This window comes from Lacerta agilis, chromosome 7 (assembly GCF_009819535.1).
Source record: "Lacerta agilis isolate rLacAgi1 chromosome 7, rLacAgi1.pri, whole genome shotgun sequence".
Lineage (NCBI taxonomy): Eukaryota > Metazoa > Chordata > Lepidosauria > Squamata > Lacertidae > Lacerta > Lacerta agilis.
This window is the reverse complement of record NC_046318.1, coordinates 64,264,831-64,281,505: the sequence shown is the minus strand read 5'-3', so window position 1 is coordinate 64,281,505 and position 16,675 is coordinate 64,264,831. Positions and strand designations below refer to the sequence as shown.

The following is a 16,675-nucleotide window of genomic DNA, read 5'->3' as shown; positions in this document are numbered from 1 at the left end:
GAGGGTAAAATCGAGAGGGCATTTAGAATTAAATCAAGAATCGCAAAGGAAAACAACTGGCCGGGGGATTGTCTGGTAACATTTGTCAGCATGGAGATTAGAGACAGAATCTTACAGACATGTAGTAAGAAAAAATTTAGAATTCAAGAGTCTGAAGTGATTATACATAAGATAGTCCCATCTAGACTTTTGAGGAAGAGGGACAAATATAAACCCTTAGTCGAAGCTCTTAGGAAAAAATCAATAGTACATAGATGGGAATTCCCTGAGGGAATCTCGTTCTTCTTCAAGGGCAAGAGGAGGAGATTCGTTACTTGGGCCGACGCCGAGAGATTCTGGAGGACTTATAGAGAGGAGTTGGGTGGTAAACGACAATTGGGAGGAGGGACAGATGAGGCTAAAAAGTCATCAGAGGAAGAAGAGCCTTAAATCTCGTCCAGAAGAGATATAGTGCTTGGTTGAGCAGAGATCAACCTAGTGGTTGCTTTTTCTTGATTCTTTCCTTTCTCTTATTCTACTATTTTCTCTTTCTTTTGTTTACTCATTTTTTTAATACCTTACTTGCCTTTAACGCTCCTTACTCTCATTATTCTGATTTTACCTCTTTAAAAAAAAAAAAAAGTTGTTTACTCAATAAAGGAACTAATGGAGTTAAAGATTGTTACGTGGAATGTAAATGGCTTGAACGAAAAAAAGAAAAGGAACAAGGTAGAGCACATTCTCAGTAAACAGAAATATGATTTGATTTGCTTGCAAGAGACGCATATTAAAAAACAACATATCAGAGTTTTATCCAGCAAAAAACTTGGAATTGATTTTGTGGCCTCAGGTATGTCTAAAAAAAATGGCGTGGTAATTTATGCAAAACCATATCTGGAACCTAAACTAATACATACAGATGTGCAAGGGAGAGTTGTGATTGTAGAGATAACAGTCCAGGGGGAGAGAATTAAAGTAATTGGGTTCTATGCACCAAATGAAAAGAAAAGTCAATTTTTTCATAAACTTAGTAAGGAGCTGGAAGGATGTATTGGAGAAAAAATTATTTTTTTGGGAGACCAAAATGGAGTGGTGTATCCAGAATTGGACAGATCCGTAAAGACACCAAAAAAAAAGCAAATCAAATTACCAACATCTTTTTTTCAATTAATTGATTTGCTAAGCTTAGAAGATGCATGGAGAATTAAAAACCCATTTAACAAAGATTTTACATACTTCTCATACCCCAACAAATCAGCAGGAAGGATCGACGCTATTTGGTTAACTAAAGACCTGACAATCAAAATTCGCAAAACGGAAATACAGCCCAGGACATTATCGGATCACAGTGCAGTACAGGCAGTTCTTAGTTGGGAGAAAAGAAAAGTAACTAGATGGAGGTTAAACGAGTCATTAATCAAGGATGAAAAAATAATCGAAAATGCAAAAAAGACATTAAAAGAATTCTTTGAATTTAATTTGAATCAAGGCACAGAGTTAAAAATTGTATGGGATACCAGCAAGGCTGTACTGAGAGGTTTTTTCATTCAGCAAAGTATAATCCAAAAGAAATTAAAGGAAAAAAAGAAGCAGGAGTTAGTGGATAATATAAAAAAGAAGGAGAGGGAACTGTATGAGAAACCAGATAGTGCAGAGATCCAAAGAGATATAAAAGTTATGCAATCACAATACTCAATGTTAATCAATGAAGAACTAGATTGGAAATTAAGATACTTAAAGCAAAAATATTTTGAACACGCTAACAAACCAGGAAAGTTATTAGCCTGGCAACTTAAAAAGAGAGAGGCAGAGAGAATCATAAACAGAATTAAAGTGGAGGGGGAAATAGTTACAAATCCCAAAGGAATTGAGGATGGATTTGTTAAATTCTACAGAGAATTATATAGTGAAGGGAAGGAGACACCCCTGGAGATTAAAAATTACTTAAAGCAGAACTGTTTACAAAAACTTACTAAAGAACAAAGAGAACTATTAAATGCCCCAATAACACCGTATGAGTTGCAAGTGGCAATAAAAGAAGCAAAATCAGGAAAGTCACCGGGACCTGATGGCCTATCAGCTATATATTATAAAAAACTAGAGGATATTCTATCTGAGCCGTTAAAAAACGTTATGAACAATATTTTAATAGAGGGATCTATGCCGGAATCCTGGAGCCATAGTTATATAGCTCTAATCCCTAAACAGGGAGGTGATCCTGAAATGATGAGCAATTATAGACCAATTGCCCTTCTGAATAACGATTACAAACTCTTCGCAAGTATAATGGCAGAAAGAACAAAGAAAATTCTACTGACATCAATCCACGAAGACCAGGCCGGATTCCTACCAGGGAGGCACATATATACCAATACTAGAAATATAATAAACCTACTGGAGTATTTGGACTTAAATATCAATAAACAAGCAGCCTTCATGGCCGTAGACGCGGAAAAAGCGTTTGACAGGGTATCGTGGAGATTTATGCTAGAAATATTGAAGCACATGGAATTTGGAGAAGGCTATGTGAAGGGAATAGAGGCAATCTATTCTAAACAGAAGGCCAAGATTATAATAAACGGCAATCTTACACAAGATTGTGAAATAAAAAAAGGGGTTAGACAAGGATGCCCCTTGTCTCCATTGATTTTTATATTAACATTGGAAATCCTATGTAAACGAATAAGGGAGGAAAAAGATGTAAAAGGAATAACACTGGGGCAGAGAAGCTATAAACTTAGGGCTTTTGCAGACGACTTAATAATCACCACGGAGTATCCGATCCGAAGCTTGGCGAAGGTCCTAGAATTAATACAAGAATATGGCAGGGTGTCTGGCTTTAGATTGAACATAAATAAGACCAAACTACTAGTTAAAAATCTATCGAAGGCTCAAAAGGAAGAATTGGAAAGGGTAACACAGATCAAAATCTATCCCAAAATAAAATACTTAGGAATATTGATAACGGCAAAGAACATAAACTTATATAACGACAACTATATTAAATGCTGGACTGAAATTCAAAAACAGATGGAGATATGGAACAGGTTGAATCTATCTTTTCTGGGCCGTATTGCAGCAATTAAAATGAACGCGTTGCCAAAATTAATGTTTTTGTTTCAGACAATCCCAATTATAGGTAAAACTAATAATATTGAGAAGTGGCAAAAGGAAATCTCAAAATTCTTGTGGAAGGGCAAAAGACCGCGAATAAAACATAAGATATTGATTAATACGATTGATAAAGGCGGTTTTGGCTTGCCAGACCTCAAGATTTATTACGAAGCGGCATGTTTGGTATGGTTAAAGGACTGGTGCTTGTTGAGAAATTGGGAAATCCTGGACCTAGAGGGACACGACCTACGTTTTGGATGGCACGCGTATTTGAATTATGGTAAAGTAAAGGTACATAGAGGCTTCTGCAGTCATATTATAAGGAACGCACTCTTCAGAGTTTGGGATAAATACCAAAGATATTTAGAAAGGGCAACACCAAAATGGATCTCCCCGCTCGAGGCCACAGCATTAAAAAGAATAAATAATCAAAAGGAAGAGTGGATCACATACAATAATCTGTTAACAGAAAGGCAAGGGAAATTAGCACTTAAAAACTATGAGGAGATTAAAGACCAACTCTCAACCTGGCTGGATTACTTTCAAATTAACGAAACTTTTAAAAAAGACAAAATTTGCGGGTTTGGGAAAGAACCTTCTATATTTGAAAAGGAAGTGTTAAATAGGAAAAATAAGCTAATTTCCCGCATATATAAGATCTTGCTAGACTACGAAGTAATGGACGAGATGGTAACAGCTGCCATGACTAAATGGGCCCAAGACTTTGGGTATCCAATTTTGTTCGAGCAGTGGGAAAAGCTGTGGCAGGTCAATTTAAGATTCACCGCAAACTATAATATAAGAGAAAATATGATGAAGATGGCACATAGGTGGTATCTTACACCAGCCAGACTTGCCAAAATGAATAGAAGTCTTGCAAATGTCTGCTGGAGATGCGGATCTGAATATGGAGACTTAATGCATATGTGGTGGCGATGTGTAAAAATCAAAGTTTTTTGGGGGGAGGTATACAGTGAAATAAAAAAGATGATGGCAATTTCTTTTGTGAAAAGACCAGAGATTTTTTTATTAAGTATGGTTGACAAGGTGATCCCAAACAAGTTGAAAGAAGTCTTTTTGTATGCAGTTGCAGCGGCAAGAACAGTTATAGCAAAAAGATGGAAAGAGCAAGAAGTGCCAACGGTTACTGAGTGGCAAATCAAACTACAAGAATATGCAGAGATGGCTCTGTTGACAAACAATCTGAGAGGAAATACAAAGCAGAACTTTACTGGCAAATGGGAGGTGTATAAAAAATACGTGTTAAAATACAATAAAAGTACTGGTATCATGCCTGCATTCGAGGAGTGAAGGGAATGAAAATAGCCTGAAGGAAAAGAGATGGGAGCAATGTAATGCCTAAGAATGCATGGTAGAAGGGAGTCAAGGAAGTATGCAGGGTTGTAAGCATTCACATTTATAGCGGTTTAAGCAAAGGGATTTCTCAGGAAGACGGGGAATTTCCCCCTTTTTTTTTTTTTCTTTTCCTTTTTTCTTGCTTTTTTTTCATTATTTTTTACTCTTTTCTTTTTTCCTTTTTTTTTCTTTTTTCTTTCTTTTTTTTTCTTCTTCTTCTTTTTTCACGGTGTGTATTTAACTTCTTATTTGTTTGCTAGATGGTTGTATAGTATTGTATATGTATAACAAGTACATTATATTGTGTTCAAAATCGGAAAATAAGACGCATACAAGCAAAATGATTACTGTATGTAACTTTATTTAAGACTGTACTTATGGTGGAGTTTTCCTTTTTTGGTTGTATCTGTAAAATCTATAATAAAAATTATATAATAAAAAAAAAAAAACCCTAAAACAACTGCTGGTTCAAAAGCAATTAATTGACACCTGTCATTTATGTCTTAAGATATAATTAATATGATTTGGAATATTTTTTATGTTGCCTGAATAGAGATACAAATTTTTAATTTTGCGTGACGTGTGTGACCATTTTGCAAATGTTTTTCCCTCTCTTCTCAAGTTCTTTGAATATTTCTGTGAGTTCTTGTAACATTCATGGAAATAAAAATTATTAGAATTAAGCCATATATGTGTAAATCCAAAAGAGGGGTTTTAGGAATATGAAGTAGCAATACTTAGGCTAAAAAACAACGAATAGTACTGTGACGTGTGTGACATTTAACGTGACGTGTGTGACCGCATATGAATTTTTTTTCTAATGAAACCCTTAAAAATATCATTTGTGTGGATAATTGTTATCTTTTTACAGATTGAGGTTAACAAATTAATAAACATTAACATAAAAGTGGAATTGGACACAAAGCAATCATCTTTAATGTTTGCACAACTTGTAAAGGTAAAGGTACTCCTGACCATCAGGTCCAGTCGTGTCTGACTCTGGGGTTGCGGCGCTCATCTCGCTCTATAGGCCGAGGGAGCCGGCGTTTGTCCGCAGACAGCTTCCGGGTCATGGGGCCAGCATGACAAAGCCGCTTCTGGCGAACCAGAGCAGTGCATGTAAACGCTGTTTACCTTCCTGCTGGAGTGGTCCCTATTTATCTACTTGCACTTTGACGTGCTTTTGAACTGCTAGGTGGGCAGGAGCTGGGACAGAGCAACGGGAGCTCACCCCGTGGCAGGGATTCGAACCGCCAACCTTCTGATCAGCAAGCCCTAGACTCTGTGGTTTAACCCACAGCACCACCTGGGTCCCTGCACAACTTGTAGAACAGCCTTATTTTATTGACAGTTTTGTTGTTGTTCAGTCGTGTCCGACTCTTCGTGATCCCATGGACTAGAGCACGCCAGGCCCGCCTATCCTTCACTGCCTCCCGCAGTTTGGCCAAACTCATGTTAGTAGCTTCGAGAACACTGTCCAGCCATCTCATCCTCTGTCATCCCCTGACAGTTACTGAACCAAAAATAGCATTGCATTGGTTCATTCGAACACATTCACTTTACTTTCAAATATATTCAGTTCTCTGGCAAAGTGAATTAATTTTGGACAATTTTCTCTAGCTCTTTGTTCATCTGAAATCCAAGCCACATCTCCCCTCACAGTTCTTTCAGGAACAGCTCCCTTATGAAGAGTCCCAGGGCCAGGGGGTGGGGCAAGGCAGGTGGAAGGAGGCCTTCCACATTTAACATTATTTATTTATTTTTAAGCATACTACTCTTACCTTGACTTGCAAATGCAACTTCAAATTTGTGAATTGTTACTCAATAGAAAAAATATTTGGTCAGCAAATGAATATTGATGGAGCATAATTTTTTTGTGATGTTTTGAAGATGGCACAGTCACAGTTAGCCCTTTGATGCCAAATTATGGAGCAAAATACTTCAAAGCTTAATCATAACCTAATAATTTTTTCTGTCAAATATTTGTTTGCCATAACAGATGTACTTGTTATGATCTATGTTAATATTTTATTATTTACATGTATTTGCATTTTTAATTTTAAAAAAATGCTCCTGTCACACACGTCACAGTCACACACGTCACAAATAGTGACGTGTGTGACTAAATTTAAAAAGCCCAATATTTTTTTATATTTTTTTCAAAAAAAATTCCAAACTTTTTTTTAGTGTTTTAAAGTTTCATAAGCTTATAAAAAAAAATTTCAGCATGGTGAAGTTCATGGCTACATTATTAGATAAAAAATATTAACTTATTGTGACGTGTGTGACACTGGAAGCCAGAACCAGTCACTTTAACATGGACAAAATTTAATCAAAATCAAAAATACTTTTCTGCCAAATATTTTTGGGCAGAACAGATATACTTGTTATGATATATGTTAATATTTTATTATTTATTATGTTTATTGCATTTTTAAAAAAACATGAACCCATCATTAAGATTTCATTTTAAAAAGTGACTTTCTGAACTTGTACTGTTATTTCCAATTTTCACTCCCCCAATTTTCTTTATATCAAATTATATTGTCATTTTAACAAAATATACACTTTCAACTACATAAAATATTTTTTTTTGGGAATTTTATCTTTAATTTTAATATTTTAGACCACAGGACCACTTTTCATGGAATGCCCCTCTTCCATTTCTTTCACTTAAAATTACTGCCTGCTCCAATGGTAATTACAAAAGAATACAATACTGGATAGCTTAAAGGCATTTTCTGCATTCTTAAAATTTGATAGTGTATCTGTTTAACTGACAAATTAAAAAAATAACAACTCATTAATATTCACCTGAGAGTTCTTAAATAACTCAAACTGAAACTATTGATTTTTCAACAAATCTATGTTTCATAACAGTACATGCAGTACCTTTAAAACAGTACATAACAGTACCTTTAAAACATCTGAATTGCTCCATGTAAAATGGAGTGCTTGCTGTGGAGCAGTACTATTATTCTTAGGGCATCTTTCTTTTAAGCAGTACTGCCTTAAAATAGGGCTGCCATACACCCAGATTTTCCCGGACATTACTGAGATTTCAAAGGCAGAATTGATTTCATGGGGGAATTTTTGAAAGGTGGCGCTTTGTCCTGGATCAATCAAAAATTTGTGTTTTTGTAAAAAAAACAACACAAAAAACACCCCACAACCCTATAGAATACAGCAGATGTAACATTAATTAAAGGAGGGGATCCATTAGACCTGTCAATCCCTATCAAAAATTTTGAGATTGCTAAAATGGATAATTAATGAACTATGTCTGAAGGGGAAATTGCATACGTTCACTGATTTTGTCTGAGAAACATATTCCATTTGTTTTCTAATGGAATATGCTTCACATTTTTGTAAATTTAGATAAAGAAAAAGATTACTGGGGGCACATAATTTGAATAATGTGATGATTTGTTTTATAAAAAAACCCATCATCCTAATAAATCATAGATAAACTGGTGAAAAACTAGAATTACAGAACTTGTTGATGTGCTGTGATTTCAGCACAGGGAAGTCTTGCCTCACCAACCACTTAGAATTGTTGTATTAAAAAATTCAAAATGTAATATAGAGGAGGAGTGACATCTTAGTGGTACAGCTCATGTTCTGTATACAGAAGATCCCAGATTCAATCCCTGGCACACCTAAGTTAACAGGATCAGGTAACAGGTTTCATGAAAGTTCACTGCTGGGAGAGATCCACTGCCAGTCAGAGTAGACAAAATTGGGATAGATGGGAGAAATCCAACCCGATATAAGGCAGCATTCTATGCAGCTGGTGCAGTCTATAGATAAGTAGGTATTCTATACCTAAACTTTCAAAAAGCTTTTGACAAAAGTCATTCAGATTCTTAAGGGGTGGGAGGGAATATAGCAGTCATAAAGGTAGGAAGACAATGCTGATGCATTATTACTACGACAGAATTAAGAAGCAGAGATTAGGAATAAATTGACAGTGGAGAAAAGTAGCATTTCCTTATCATATTAGCAGAGAGAAAGAAATAGTAACTTCCTCCTCCAGTGTCCCAACCTATCACCAGATCAGGAACAGGCTGCAATGGCTTCTTTATAGAACATCTGTGGTGTATGTATTATCACACTTCCATATGAGGAGCTTCCTTGCTGTCTTCAGCTTCAGGACAGCTCTGCCCACAAGCTAGAGATGCGCACGAACACACTAATTTTCTTTTTTCAGAACCCTACATTTTCTTTGGAAGATACCACTTTTTCCCACAAAGTACTAACAGATGATCCATCAGACCCGAGCTGCAGGAATTGGCTTGAATATTAATATTACTAACTGAATTAAGTGGTTTAAACAATGTCATGCACAGTTCCCAATGACATATTTTCTGGTAATAAATAATATATGCCAAATATCCCTGAGATGTGTGTGGCAAATCTAATTTATTTATTTTTTTAAACCGCCAAACGATGACACTGACATGATAGGATGACCACATTCCTCATGAGTGATGGAATAGTGAGTTTTGACCACAAATCCTGACAATTATGAGACAATTAAAACTTCATGGAGCCACATCATTGCTTTGTTTGGTCAAAGTAAAGCCACATTTATTTTTTCTTAGTAGCCTGTGCTTTAAGGGTTGAAGTTTTGAAAATAAGCCAATGAAATACTGTACTGCTAAATAAGCCACCACAATGGCTTTGATGCGATACTGGTTACTTGATAAAATACCTTAATTTATTTAAATCTGGTTGTTTGTTTATAGGTTTAAATAGTTAAGAAGCACCACAGACATGAGCACAAAGAGGAGAGAGATGGCAATGGGCAGATGGACTAGATATAAAGCTGACGCCATTCGAGCAAGTGGCCAAACAGTAGCACGATGAGTAAGTGTGGTGTCTGGTTGCTAGAATTACCAGTAGCCCTCTTTACAGTGGAACTCAGAATTCAGAAACTTTCGTGAACAGAAAGTATTCCAAAATGGAATAGTTCATGGCTGAAGCATTCAATTTATTCATTAATCTAGATTCTAGATGCTAGTAAAGTCCTGCAAACAGAGAAAATGACCTACCTGATGACCACACACTAGACCCATCTGAGGAGCACGTGCTATTACATATACTAGTGATGCTGCTTTAAAATGCTCCTGTTACATCTCAGAATAAAGAAAGAGAAGTGTGTATGGTCCCCATTGTTGTCATCACCATTTATTCCTTATAAAAGTATTAAAAAGATACTTGGTGCTATACACTAATACAGCACACAGGCCCTGCCCACATGTTCAAAATCTAAACTACACAAAAAGAGAGGGGATTTTAGAGGCAAGGTGAAAACTTTGCACTTGCTGGGTACATCTAAAGTAGCTCTTTGGATCCCAGCCAAGGTATCAGTTCAGTTTCTTCAGTATTTTATTCTACAGACAGCTTTAGTACAGATGTCATTTATTCTCACTATGGCTTCCAGTATGATTTTACTCTCCTTTTTGCTCAAAACATTTAACAAATTTGTTAATATCTTTAGGCAGAAATTTGGAGAATAAAAATGTGGTATATTACATCTAAATCTAACAATGTATTTCTTTTCTGAAAATGAAATGGATTGCCCAAAGTTTGGCAAGAGGAGAAGGATTGCTGCTGTTAATCTTAAAGCCACCACATGCTGAAGACGTTAAAGTAAATCTAGGCCAACGATTTCAAATATGAATATCAATATTTTGGAGCGATAGAGAAACAGTACCTTGGATCAAAATTCTGCTATTTGTCAGTTTTGTCAGTGAGAAGATTGATATTTTTCTTTCCTGTTTAATGCTTGTTACTGGCAATGGACTAAAGTAGAAAATCATTCTATTTCACATCATTTCCTTTTCATCCTTTTCTGCAAATGATGCACATGCATACCAATATGGTAGTCCTTACCTCTGTACATGATCAGCCACAATAAGCTAGGAAGCTAGCTAGTCCATCTAGTCCAGTACTGTATATGCTGGCTGACTCTCCAGTGTTTTAGGCAGGAGTGTTTCCCTACTCTACTTGGAGAGTTTGGGGATGGAACCTGGGATCTTTTGTTCTTGCCTATTTAAGTGCCACCTAAAAAGGCCTGCAAAGTGGCTCAGAAAGGATGCCACACAAATACAAAATTCTAATACATTTCAAAAACCTGTTACACTCAAATGCACTCAGGTTTCTGCCCAAAAGTAACTCCCCACCACCACCACCCCCGCCCAATCTCAGACAGCAGGAGAAAATCCTTAGGTAGCTGTGCCTTCTAAGGGTCCCAGGCAGCAGGGTGGTTGATAGTTCCTGCACAGTCCTTCCCTTCTGTGCAAAGGTCCTCTTAGTTGTGGCCACTTCCCCACAAATGTCTGTGCAGGATTCATATCACCCTTTGAAATCAAAACCCTGATGTTGCCAAGTGGACAAGTGGCTGACACGACATTTTCAGGAGTGAAAATGGGATTGAGATAGCAGCATGGAACAGACCCTTCAAAACAACACTGACATGCAATCATATCTTTTAAAAATAATTGGGGAACCACAGCCAAATGTGCATTGCTCAAGTAGAGCCCCCAGAGAAAAACTAGCAGATCCAGATTCCCTTTAATATTTGGATCTGATAAGCTGACTAGAAGGCTTTTCATGGGCCCAAATATTTTTAAAGCAGTACTTACAAAGGCAGTACTCTTAAGGCAGTACTGCTTAAAAGAAAGACATCATAGGAACAACAGTACTGCTCCACAGCAAAGCACTCCATTTTATATGGAGCAATTCAGATGTTTTAAAGGTTAATAATGACATTCATGTACTGCTTTGTGCGAGGAAAGGGGAAAACACTTCAAACGGAAATGTTTAGCTATACTGCTTTCTTAAGATTTAAAAAAAATGTTTCTAAACTTGAGCAGAGGCCAGATTATGTGGTCATGAAGGAAAGCTGTCCACAGTACATCAAGGTAATCTCTGAACAAAATAATTATTATTCTGCCAGACATTAAATGGTCTTACCTGTGCACTTGTAGTCTGAAGCTACACCTTTAAGGACAGCATCAAACACAGATATTTCCACTCTCTGCTTTCTATGATGACAGCTTAAGATCAAAGAAGGTTGGGATACGACAAGGTGCAAAAATGGTTCTAACTGCAAGTCACTAGTTCCCCTGCGACCAGGCTGTCGAACGATAGTTATGCCCAAGGCTTGCCTAGCGGATGATCTTGTAGAAGCATGAAGACTTTCAAGAGATAGAAGACCTGCTTTTTTCCCAGAAGGTAGTGAACTGTTAGCATTCAATAGATCATCGGCTGTCACAGATGAAATGCCTGCTCCACTAGGCTTCTTGAAATCGTGCTCAACTCTCAAGTTTGCTTCAGGAAGGTTTAATGAAGTTTTGGCCACTTTCTCTCCATCTTTGTGATCTTCCAACGATTTTGATTTAGGTAAGGTGGCACATGAGTAAGTCATAAAGGATATTCGGCTTGCTGTAATAAAAATATCAAAGGGAATGAAGTTCAGGTTCTTCACAATAGAAGATTGCCGAGAAGGACGGGCAATGCGGTGATGGCTGGTACCACTGTGTTGTTCTATTTGGACTATTCTGATTTTAACACTGTCGCTGCCAATGCCACTGTCTTGGGCTCCACTGTAACGTGAAGATGTTTCAATCATTCCTCCATCAGATGTATCCATTTTTTTCTGTTCCTGTTTGGAAACCTGGGAAGAAAAATATCATATTCACTTAAAATAGTCATATCCAAAGTATTTCCATTTCACAACATAAAACAATTGCTATATAAACATGAGGTCAAGAGAGAGAGAATTCTATAAAAAAATAAACTTGCCAAGTTAACTTTTAAAATAAGAATCACTCATGAAAACTCAGCAGGTGTCTGTTCCAGAGAAATGGTGACTCATATTTAATGACATGCTAGTGAAAGATGTGGCAGGAGGAATACATGTTTCCTACGTTCAAACTAATTTGTTTTTCAGACCATTTAGGAATTCAAAAGATAGTGTGTCAGCCAGTTAAAGAAGTTTTAACTGATCAGTTGCCTTTTAAGTAGTTAATTATATTTAAATAACAGACCCGGGTGAAGGTATTGAAGAGATGCTCATCAAATTTGCAGAGGACATCAAACTGGGAGGGGTAGTTATTACCACAGAAGACAGAATCAGGATTCATGATGATCTTAACAGATTGGAAAACTGGGCCCAAACTAATAGAATGAATTTCAATAGGGCCAAAGGTAAGGTTCTACATTTAGGCAGGAAGAAACAGCTGCACAAATATAAGATTGGGGGGGGGGGCGCATCTAGCTTGCCAGTAGTATATAGTATTTAAAATTGCTGGTTGGATTACTGATCTGCTGCTGTGACACCAGGATGACCCACAAAATTCTATAACTCAGTTGTTGCTATAAGTCCCTGTTGTGATGCCAAAAGAATTTTTGTCATCCCCCAAAGCTTCCCAATTTGTCAATATTATAAAAAAAAAACAATATTTGTTACTGACTGCTCCATAGCCTCCCCCCTCCCCCGCTGTGATTCTGTGGAGCCAAAAGACTTTTCTGAGCCCCACCCCTGAAAACTCATTCTTAACAGAATTAACACTGGCTGTTCTGCTAGCACATTTGCAAGGCTATGCAGGGTCCAGTATGGTTTCAAAGTAGATTGGAGGGGACCACATGTTGAGATTCCTGCATTGCAGTTTAGACTCGATGACCCTCAAGGTTCCTTCCAACTCCACCATTCTATGCCCACTTATACACTTCTGCCACACCCAGTTTGGCCCCAGGAGGAGAGAGTTGAGCATGAGTCAGTATGGTCCTCAGCCTGAAAAAGTTTAGTCACCCCTGCTGTAGAGAAAATATGACCAGTTTCTTCAGCAAGCCACTTGTTTGCCTTTCACATCTTTAAACCATCTTGGTCGCTAACAGGATGTTGTGTGTTGAAGTCATGACGACAAACAAGTCCTGCTGACTTTGTTCCCACTCAATGCATTGCTGTGTACCACAAGAACTGTTGAGTGGTTAAGCAAAGAATTGGGACTAATGCCACTGTCTTCCCAATAGGCCCGTTGCTAAAGAAAAAGCACTATGGTCTACTTAGAAGATGTTCAGCATAAAATATATAAGAAAAAATTCCCACTGAAATGTGTCCACATAGTGACTTTTTATGAGTCAAAGGAAACAACTATTTCCTTAGACCTATCAATTTACTGAAGCATAGCTTTGCAAAGAGAAACATTAATACTATAATTTTTTTGTTTTCTAGTTACAGATTTTCCAACTTGAATTCAATACCTAATTCTTAAACTTCTGCACTGATTACCGTAATCCTGACAAACCCATTATATTTAAATATATTGGAATGGCTTCTGAAGCAGGCTGCAAAAGTCTTTATATTATACACAGGCTGAACTGAGTAGGAGTGGCGAGTCCTGTACTGATATTACACAGTATACGGCAGGCACTATCAATTAATGACAGAGAAGATGGCAGGCACAATCAATTAATGACAGAGAAGCATGATTCCTGTTTTTTAATACCCAAATCCCTGGTTTTATCTTGAACAGGCATTTTCTATTAACGCATTGTCGCATGGTTTTTGCCTCTAAAAAAAGTATTGTACAAAACAGAACAGCAGCCTTATTTTTCAAAATATTATGCAAAATAGAACATTGGTTTGAATATGTGTGTCACTAATAAATTAGTAAGAACTGTACTGAAGCTTTGAATACTATTTTTTTTACCATGCAAATCTAGAAGTGCAAACAGTTGCACAAAAAGTAGAATATATAAAATCAAACCATAAAATCCACCCCCCCCCCAAAAAAACCAATAAAGCAATATATAAGAAAAGCTTGATAAAGTCATCAATCACTAGTCAGCACAGGCCAGTACTGTCTCTAGAAAGCAGCCAGACTTGGAATTAAACAGGCTTTTGAGGGGAGGGAGTTGCATAGCTAGAAAGTACACCAGCATTATCACCTTTTGATGTTCTGACTTGGCACACAGGCAATGCCTCCAGGAAAGTATGGTATATCCAGCAGACCTTAAGGGCTATGGCAAGACACAGAGATCTGCTAGGGATGATCTCTGGGAGGATATATATCGTTATATGTCACTTAGCCAGTTACTGAGTTGGGATTTGCAGCTATTAACTTTAAAAGGCAAGCTTGGCAATAAATCTGGGCATCAAATGGAATATCCTTTTATACTGGTGAACAATTCCAAATGCAAGAACTCTAAAAACGTTCCATGCTTTGTTATGGAAGAAATGGGCCAATATTTTAAAGATGTCAAAAGCACCAATATCGGCTTCCTGATAGCAAATGTAATGGCAACATTTATCGTTGAGCTGCATTTATATCAGTTCACTTACTCTTTACATAACCCATTTAAAACGAACAATAAAAGTTTTCTTTAATTAGCTACTGGTGTGCATTAACATGATCATGATTAAACCATAAAAACCAACTGTACATTACTCAGGTCCCCTATCACATGTGTTTTAAATTATTTTAGTTGAAAATGTACTTTGAGTCCCTTTTAAAAGTTCGACCTTCTGCTTTCAGAGAATTAAATGCATATTACTGCAGTGGAGAAGATAATGTTTCAGACCTCCAGGCATATATTAAACACACTGGCAGCACATTAGACAAAATGCTTTACTTATTAGATACTTCCTATTCTAAACAGTGTCATCAAAGGCTAAAAACAAAATCCATATAAAAGCTGCACAATGCTTCCACACAGAACCTGTGCCAAAATCCCTGTACTTTCCAACTAATGAGGAAAGGATGTGCACTCTTAACATATGAATGTAAGATTTTCCAAGCATTTACTTTAGGAAACAGCACTATTGATTCCATATGGCTTATGTTAAATGAAACTGTATTGGTAAAATAACCTTTAAGATATCTGGCATGATAACCGTAATTAAACAGTATTCAAAGGAATAAAACAAAGGGGAATTTGGTTTCACAATGGCTAATTAAAATAAAATGAAAAAACACGGCATGTCATCTATCAAGATAAATTGTTATTGTTTTAAAAACTATTTAAAATACTGTTAAAATATACTTTTTAGATAAAATCTAAAAGTACTGGGAAAATATTTGTGGCTTAAAAATGGATAGTTTGGCGAAGAAAAGTAGTATACAACTTGGAATTTTTTTATGTTGATAGAATAGCTTTAAAACTTTGAGCATAACCAGATGGGTCTTAAATCAGAGGGATTCTACAGTTTCTCTGTCTGAGTGAATTGCTACGTGAAAAAGTTTTCAATCGCTGAAAAATGTCAAGTTGATAGTTTACTTATTAGATTGCTTCAGTGCATTTTCTCCATCCTTTCACTTCATGGCAGTCTCTATAGAGAAGGTGATGAAAGCTATGCTAGTAGCTAGGGAACTGTGGCAAATTCTTCCTTGTCATGTGTTGAGATAAGTGACTTTACTAGCTTAACCCCTTGAATTCAAAAGCATTTAGGGAAGATAGAGAGATAAGGCTTAACTATAGCTGCTACAGTACGTGTCCACTTCACAGACACACGCTGCTGTTGCTGGGCATCCTCAAGCATCGTTGTAAATATGCTCAGGTGCTTTTTATTACTAAAGCCATGATATGTCATGAATCTTCCTGTTTAAGCAGCCGTATTACCTTAATAGTTGGAAGGACTGTCACTCCAATTTATTAATATGAAAACTAAAATCTCCAAGGAAATCAAGGAAATGAAAAGCCAGCCTCAAAATCATTTTATGCCAGACAGGATTTGGGACATTTACAGTGACCCCATTAAAGTTAGACCTGTCTTACTAACAGGTTGCACGTTAAACTTCTTTTTTTTAAATGGAGGAGTGTTTCAAAAGCATTTTGTAATATGGAATGGTTATTCAACTAGTTATTCAAGTTTAAAAATCATAGTATGCTAACACTAGCCCCATGACACGATCTAAGATGTTCTTTGGATCATGGACTATTTTCTGTAAAACCTCATGGTTCAAGCTGTTCAAGTGAGAGGTGGATGGCTTGCAATTAGTTTGCTGACACTGCAGTGGGTTGCTTCCTTTATAGTCTATAGATTAAAAATCAGTTGGCAACTTTGAAATGATGACTGAAACAGACCTGACTTCTTTACAATCACAAATAGGTTTGGTATAAAATTATTCGGCTATTCTCTCCTGCTTTAACCGAAGAACTTTCTTAAACACATAGCCTGGAAGAAAATCCAGTTCTCTTGCATATCATTTCTTAC

At 36.8% G+C, this 16,675-nt stretch overlaps 1 protein-coding gene across 5 annotated transcripts in view; it reads right to left on the bottom strand.

The window, feature by feature from the left end:
* Positions 1-16,675, bottom strand: part of VPS13B (vacuolar protein sorting 13 homolog B) — a 360,398-nt gene that overhangs the window by 111,025 nt on the left and 232,698 nt on the right. For all 5 annotated transcript variants that reach the window (XR_004427068.1, XM_033155647.1, XM_033155648.1 and 2 more), the window contains exon 34: positions 11,431-12,133. Coding sequence is in view for 4 of the 5 variants with exons in the window: in XM_033155647.1 (XP_033011538.1) it covers positions 11,431-12,133 (703 nt within the window). In the remaining variant the exon portion in view is untranslated. The remainder of the gene's footprint in view (positions 1-11,430; positions 12,134-16,675) is intronic.